Source organism: Procambarus clarkii, chromosome 8 (assembly GCF_040958095.1).
Source record: "Procambarus clarkii isolate CNS0578487 chromosome 8, FALCON_Pclarkii_2.0, whole genome shotgun sequence".
In the NCBI taxonomy this organism is placed as follows: domain Eukaryota; kingdom Metazoa; phylum Arthropoda; class Malacostraca; order Decapoda; family Cambaridae; genus Procambarus; species Procambarus clarkii.
Window position 1 is genome coordinate 15599708 of NC_091157.1, and position 8340 is coordinate 15608047.

At 48.3% G+C, this 8340-nt stretch overlaps 1 protein-coding gene across 1 annotated transcript in view; it reads right to left on the bottom strand.

The window, feature by feature from the left end:
- The window catches only part of LOC123759743 (G-protein coupled receptor GRL101), a 785517-nt gene extending 778277 nt beyond the window's left edge, over positions 1-7240 (bottom strand). Inside the window, exons 1-2 of the mRNA XM_069319377.1 lie at positions 7224-7240; positions 6706-7055 (exon numbers count right to left, since the gene is read on the bottom strand). Of these exons, the coding sequence (XP_069175478.1) occupies positions 6706-7055; positions 7224-7240 (367 nt within the window). The remainder of the gene's footprint in view (positions 1-6705; positions 7056-7223) is intronic.
- Positions 7241-8340: the final 1100 nt, after the last annotated feature.

Consider the following 8340-nt stretch of genomic DNA (forward strand, 5'->3'; position numbering starts at 1 on the left):
TGTGTTTGGCGGGCAACAAGTGGGCCGTCAAGCTCAGAGTGGCAACAAGTGGGCCGTCAAGCTCAGAGTGGCAACAAATGGGCCGTCAAGCTCAGAGTGGCAACAAATGGGCCGTCAAGCTCAGAGTGGCAACAAATGGGCCGTCAAGCTCAGACTGGCAACAAGTGGGCCGTCAAGCTCAGAGTGGCAACAAGTGGGCCGTCAAGCCCAACAGGGACAGCTGACTGCTCGGGGGGGACTTAGCATCAGAATTCAGGAGTCTGTTTACCCAGGAGATGGGCGTCTTGTTGGCCACAGAGATTGGTGTTCCAGAACACAAACTTAAAAACATCTTAACATCACCGACTTGTGACCAAACAAACGTCTAAATTAAATTATATCTTCATTCTCGAAGATATTTGTTTGATATCTGTATATAATCAACACAAAATATATATAGTTTGAGTTATATTCATAATAGGTATTGGTCGCTAGTAGACTGTATGAATTAATTAATAAATCCACCTATCAATGTTTCCTCAACATGTGTTGCAGTTGCTGTTGCTACTCTGAGCTTCACAGTTGCTGTTGCTACTCTGAGCTTCACAGTTGCTGTTGCTACTCTGAGCTTCACAGTTGCTGTTGTTACTCTGAGCTTCACAGTGGCTGGGTAAGAGTCTCCACCACTAGTGTCATCATCTCCCTTCATCAACTCAATTTCATGAAGAAGTTGATAACGGAGGGCTTCTTTGTCTCATGCATCTGTAGGAAGTGTCTGCTTGGATCACTTTCCCTCATGGCACTTTTCATGATGACACTTTATATCATGGCACCGTCCATCATGACACTGTCCATCATGGTGTCGGAAAAACGACCTAACATATAAACCCTAACACCCAATATAACCAGTAAACACGGTAATACTAGTTACATTAGTTAGTCATGAAAAGATTATAAAGAACGGGAGATCTGTGACATCATAGAGACAATCATTTAAGCACTCATCACGTATCTTTAAACCACCAGTCTAAACATAAGCATTGATAAAAAAGTATTCTCTATGACTGGATCTAATATAATTATTAATAAAACCTCCTTAAATCATAAAAGTCAGAAATAGAATCGTATTTTTGGCGAAGCCTTCGGGGAGGCAGCTGGGCTTCGAGAGAGAGAATGTAAACAAAACAGAAGCTGGCCGAGAGGTCCGACACACGACACTAAAAATATCTCAAATATCGATCTCCCAACAGTGATTTTGGCCGCAGCGACATCATCATCAATAACGGGAAGTGCTAATTATCCTACTAAACCTCTTGTCTATTATTAGTTTGACCAATTTACTTTAGATAGGTTTGCCGGTTATTAGCATAACAACAACAAAACAAGGGTGAACCTGGTCTTATCAATTAAACAATTGTAATTCATGCATGACACGTTATTGATTAGAATATTGTTATTCAATTATTATGGTATAAATATTTGGCAGGAAACCTGTGATAACCCCACCAGCATGTGATGGACCCCACCAGCATGTGATGGACCCCACCAGCATGTGATGGACCCCACCAGCATGTGATGGACCCCACCAGCATGTGATGGACCCCACCAGCATGTGATGGACCCCACCAGCATGTGATGGACCCCACCAGCATGTGATGGACCCCACCAGCATGTGATGGACCCCACCAGCATGTGATGGACCCCACCAGCATGTGATGGACCCCACCAGCATGTGATGGACCCCATCAGCATGTGATGGGCCCCACCAGCATGTGATGGACCCCACCAGCATGTGATGGACCCCACCAGCATGTGATGGACCCCACCAGCATGTGATGGACCCCACCAGCATGTGATGGACCCCACCAGCATGTGATGGACCCCATCAGCATGTGATGGGCCCCACCAGCATGTGATGGACCCCACCAGCATGTGATGGACCCCACCAGCATGTGATGGACCCCACCAGCATGTGATGGACCCCACCAGCATGTGATGGACCCCACCAGCATGTGATGGACCCCAATAGCATGTGATGGACCCCACCAGCATGTGATGGACCCCACCAGCATGTGATGGACCCCACCAGCATGTGATGGACCCCACCAGCATGTGATGGACCCCACCAGCATGTGATGGACCCCACCAGCATGTGATGGATCCCACCAGCATGTGATGGACCCCACCAGCATGTGATGGACCCCACCAGCATGTGATGGACCCCACCAGCATGTGATGGACCCCACCAGCATGTGATGGACCCCACCAGCATGTGATGGACCCCACCAGCATGTAATGAACCCCACCAGCATGTGATGGACCCCAATAACATGTGATGGACCCCACCAGCATGTGATGGATCCCACCAGCATGTGATGAACCCCACCAGCATGTGATGGACCCCAATAACATGTGATGGACCCCACCAGCATGTGATGGATCCCACCAGCATGTGATGGACTCCACCAGCATGTGATGGACCCCACCAGCATGTGATGGACCCCACCAGCATGTGATGGACCCCACCAGCATGTGATGGACCCCACCAGCATGTGATGAACCCCAATAGCATGTGATGGACCCCAATAGCATGTGATGGACCCCACCAGCATGTGATGGACCCCACCAGCATGTGATGGACCCCACCAGCATGTGATGAACCCCAATAGCATGTGATGGACCCCAATAGCATGTGATGGACCCCACCAGCATGTGATGGATCCCACCAATATGTGATGAACCCCACCAGCATGTGATGGACCCCAATAGCATGTGATGGACCCCAATAGCATGTAATGGACTCCACCAGCATGTGATGGATCCCACCAGCATGTGATGGACCCCACCAGCATGTGATGGACCCCACCAGCATATGACGGACCCCAATAGCATGTGATGGACCCCACCAGCATGTGATGGACCCCAATAGCATGTGATGGACCCCAATAGCATGTGATGGACCCCAATAGCATGTGATGGACCCCAATAGCATGTGATGGACCCCAATAGCATGTGATGGACCCCAATAGCATGTGATGGACCCCAATAGCATGTGAAGGACCCCAATAGCATGTGATGGACTCCAATAGCATGTGATGGACCCCAATAGCATGTGATGGACCCCAATAGCATGTGATGGACCCCAATAGCATGTGATGGACCCCAATAGCATGTGATGGACCCCAATAGCATGTGATGGACCCCAATAGCATGTGAAGGACCCCAATAGCATGTGATGGACTCCAATAGCATGTGATGGACCCCAATAGCATGTGATGGACCCCAATAGCATGTGATGGACCCCAATAGTATGTGATGGACCCCACCAGCATGTGATGGACCCCAATATCATGTGATGGACCCCTCCAGCATGTGATAGAGGTGGAGTGTGCCTTCGCTTGTATTGGAAACACACACAATAATATGTGGAAACAGGTACATTTAAAGATTTGGTATGTAATCCCCTCCGTATCTGGCCCGTTGTCCTCGTCAGGGGGCTTGGTGGGCAGCTGCCGAAGTGTGATGCTCCATGGGTCAGTCCTCTGTCTTTTTGAGGCCTTATGCTCCTGCTGCTGTCCTTACCAAGTTTGCCAGATGTCTTTTTTCTTTTCCTTGTGTTTCATTTTTCTCCCCCTCCCCCTCTTCCCCCTTACTAATTGTCATATCCCGCCGACCATTTGCCAGTCTTGATTATTCTTTTGGATTTCTTCTGTATTTATGCCCAGGTGTTTGGGGAAGCATACTCTCTCACCCATAGAACTGTAGTACCCAACGTCTCGAGCGAGGGGGGGCTTTTATTGTCAATCCTCCTTTCATCACTGAACCCGAACTCGACGGACTGACGGTTCTTAAGGTGGCAATTGTAGGGTGTATACACACGACGCACCCCTAGGGGGCCCTGGCAAGATCGGCAATATGTCTCTTGTTGCGTGTCCTATCCTTTAATTGTGGCTCCGTGGTGGGTGAAGGAAGGGGCACATTCGTGAATGAAATTATTACCACTCGTTTTCATGTCCCTGAATACTGTTTCTCTTATGACTTCTCAGGCTCGTGGGGTGGGCGACCAAGCCCCCGAGTCGGACTGTGTTGGAAGACCGAGCTCTGTAGCCCTAGCTACATTGGGCCCTGACCTAGCTCCTCCATTGACCCTCCTTACTACTCCCCCCCGGGTCCCCTCCCTCCTCTGTAGTTGGGTCGAGCCACACGCTCCCAGCGGTAACCACCTCGTCCCCTGGCACGGTTCAGTCTCTCATTGTCACTACTGCACATTTTAACCCTTCTCTCTCTCTCTCTCTCAAGATTCTCAACGCCGTCCCCGCCACGGCTGCACTCGCACGATCCCTTCCCATACTAATACGTACCAAGCCTTGTTTGATCCTGCTTCATGGGCTAAATACTTTGATCTCCTCCCTCTGGATTCTACAGCTCCTGAAGATTTCTCACTCCATAAACACCTTGTTGATTCGGTGGATGCCTCTGTTACTTTCAACCCCACCCATTTAGGTACACATGTCGTCGCTGCACCTACACCGGATGCAGCTACCCGCTTAGCCGCATTGTCCTACATTGGGGACACCCCTGTTTGCGTCTCCAAAAACGCTTGGTTAAATGTCAGTGTTGGCACTGTTCTCATCCCGCACCATGTTGCAACTGGTGTTAGGGACCTAAAAGACTGCCATGAGGATATTTAACATATCCTTGATGCCCAAGGCTATCCTGTCCTCCAGGTAGACACGTTCACTCGACCCCCTTGTGGTCGCTGCTGTCAGCCCCTTCGAGTTGTGAAAATCCCCCTCGATAGTAGGTCCCTTCCGCCCTCTATCATTCTTGCTGGTGCCAGGTGCTCCGTTCAGGAGTACATCCCCTCTCCTAGATTTTGTAATAGGTGCTGGAAGTTCGGGCATGGTGCAGTCAAATGCACAAGTCTTGTTTCTCTATGCCCCATGTGTGGGGACGATAGCCACTCTAAGACAGATTGCTCATCTCCCCAGGCTCGATGCGTCAATTGCAGTGAGGCCCACCCTACCTTCTCCCGCGTGTGTATCCACTACAAGCTTCAGGAAGTGTTCCTCAACTTGAAATACCAGGATTGTTTAACTTTTCCTGAAGCGATACGCCAAGTCTGCCGTCTCCACCCTTTCACTGGCATATCTTATGCTCGAATGTTGCGTTCTTCCTCTCCTCGTCTTTCCCTCCTTCTTCAGTCCTACAACCATTTTCAGGCCATGGACCCGGACAATCCCACCACCTCCTCCCCTGTTCCTTTACGTTCTGTCTCGGAAGGTCTCCTTCCTGATTCTCCTTCTAGAGTTTCCCACCCTTTCTTCCCTGTCCGCCATGTCTCCTGTGTCTTCTTTTCTTTCTCCCCCCGATCCTTCTTCCCGACCCTCCCCACAATCTCTTGTTCCTCCATGCCGCCTGTCTGTCCAGGCTGATGTCCATCATCCTCCCAGCAATCTTCATGTTGTTCACTCCCGTTCTTCTTCTCCTGCCGAGACCATTGAGTCTGTCGCCCAATACGTTGCTGCTGGAAAACCTGTCTCTTTGAGTCAGAAACGTAAGCCTGGCTCCTCTCCTTCCTCCTCCCCAGCGGGTAAGAAGGCATCGCTTTCTTCCTCGCCCCCCAACTCTGAATCTATTGCTATGCTTTTCGTCACCTGCTTTCTTGCTGCCAATCCTCCTTTGTGGTTGTAGTTGACTCTCGCAGTGCCCTCATGGCTCTGGAGTCTTTTAAGACTCCATCCAGTCCATCCGGTGGTCGTCGAGATTCAACATTGGCTGTTTCTTATCTCCAGTAGATTTAAGACAGTTGAGTTTTGCTGGGTTCCCAGCCATATTGGTGTCTTTTTAAATGAGCGTGCGGACGCTGCCGCTAAGGAAGCTATCCGCACTTGTGCTTCTCCCGTAAAGGTATTCCTAATTCCGACTTTTACTTAGTTATTCATTCCTCCATCCTTACCTGTTGGCAGGGTTGTTGGTCTTCTGTTGTTGGTAACAACCTGCATACTCTTAAAGGTAGTGTGTCCCTGTTGCCTTGCTCCTACCACTGTAACCGGTGATGGAAAACTGCTCTGGCAAGGCTACATATTGGCAATATGCGCTTAACTAACAGGTACTTAATTTAGAGCCGCCCTGCTCCTCATTGTCCTAACTGCATTGTCCCTCTTACAGTTGTGCATATCCTTCTCGAATGTCCTGACTTTCAGGACGAGCGTGTGATTGCTTTCCATCTGTCCCCCGCGGTCACTTTTCCCTCGATAGAATTTTTGGTGAATCGGATACTTTTGATATCGTTCGCCTTACGCGTTTCTGCTCGTGTATTGACATCTTTAGTGATATTTAGCACCCTCTGATTATTCCACACATTTGATGGTGCTATAACAACCATCTTGTTCCCGGCTTGTTGCCTTCTTTGATAATTACTTACTTACTTACTTACTTACTTACTTACTTACTTACTTACTTACTTACTTACTTACTTACTTACTTACTTACTTACTTACTTGGTATGTAATGTGTGGAAACGTGAATATATATATATGTTGTAGTGGGAGAAATGTAAGGAGTAGATGTTTAATCAGTTTCTTGTTCTTCTAAATCATCACCATAGCAAATAATATTGAAGAACACGAAAGGTCTGAGGAAATGAGCAGAGAACGAGAGAGAGTAACATGGTAGCCAGTACTCTAAAGGCACTCAGAAGCATTGCGTCACTCTGGCACTCACCGCATAGAGTGACGGCCTCGTTCGACTCGTCTGGGCACTCAGCAAGACCGGAGCACGTGGCGTTCTGGGGAACACATCGTGATCCGTTCGAACACCACATCCCGGGCGGACAGGAGACTCCTCCGTCAGCTGTGGTGGCTAGGTCTTCACCCTCCGCGTCCCCCACCAACCCAGACTGCGCGTAGACAGGCAGGCTGTTCTTGTAGGCGGCTTGCACCAGAGAAGCACGGTGGGTATTGTCACTCATAGCCTGCTCTGTGACGCCTCCAGGGAGGATGCTGGCCGAGGACCTGGCCACAGGCAGCAATACTCCTGCAACAACAGAAAGTCTCTCGTTACAATGGGTTTTCCTACAAAGAACAACACAGATATTAAAAATGTTGTCGAAAATTATGCTTAAAAGTCCCTTCGTCTAGTTACCAGATGGTCACGATAGTTATAGCTTCCCCTTCTATGTTGTGAGCAATATTTTCTGATTGAAACTATTATTTCCCTAAATAAATAAAAACTACCTTTACATGCTTGTTGACCACATTACCTTTGGTGGTTGTTATAACCAGAGTACCTGTGTGTGGTTGTTATAACCAGAGTACCTGTGTGTGGTTGTTATAACCAGAGTACCTGTGTGTGGTTGTTATAACCAGAGTACCTGTGTGTGGTTGTTATAACCAGAGTACCTGTGTGTGGTTGTTATAACCAGAGTACCTGTGTGTGGTTGTTATAACCAGAGTACCAGTGTGTGGTTGTTATAACCAGAGTACCTGTGGTGGTTGTTATAACCAGAGTACCTGTGTGTGGTTGTTATAACCAGAGTACCTGTGGTGGTTGTTATAACCAGAGTACCTGTGTGTGGTTGTTATAACCAGAGTACCTGTGGTGGTTGTTATAACCAGAGTACCTGTGTGTGGTTGTTATAACCAGAGTACCTGTGTGTGGTTGTTATAACCAGAGTACCTGTGGTGGTTGTTATAACCAGAGTACCTGTGTGTGGTTGTTATACCCAGAGTACCTGTGTGTGGTTGTTATACCCAGAGTACCTGTGTGTGGTTGTTATACCCAGAGTACCTGTGTGTGGTTGTTATAACCAGAGTACCTGTGTGTGGTTGTTATACCCAGAGTACCTGTGTGTGGTTGTTATACCCAGAGTACCTGTGTGTGGTTGTTATACCCAGAGTACCTGTGTGTGGTTGTTATAACCAGAGTACCTGTGTGTGGTTGTTATAACCAGAGTACCTGTGTGTGGTTGTTATAACCAGAGTACCTGTGTGTGGTTGTTATTCCCAGAGTACCTGTGTGTGGTTGTTATAACCAGAGTACCTGTGTGTGGTTGTTATAACCAGAGTACCTGTGTGTGGTTGTTATAACCAGAGTACCTGTGTGTGGTTGTTATAACCAGAGTACCTGTGTGTGGTTGTTATACCCAGAGTACCTGTGTGTGGTTGTTATAACCAGAGTACCTGTGTGTGGTTGTTATAACCAGAGTACCTGTGTGTGGTTGTTATAACCAGAGTACCTGTGTGTGGTTGTTATAACCAGAGTACCTGTGTGTGGTTGTTATAACCAGAGTACCTGTGTGTGGTTGTTATAACCAGAGTACCTGTGTGTGGTTGTTATAACCAGAGTACCTGTGTGTGG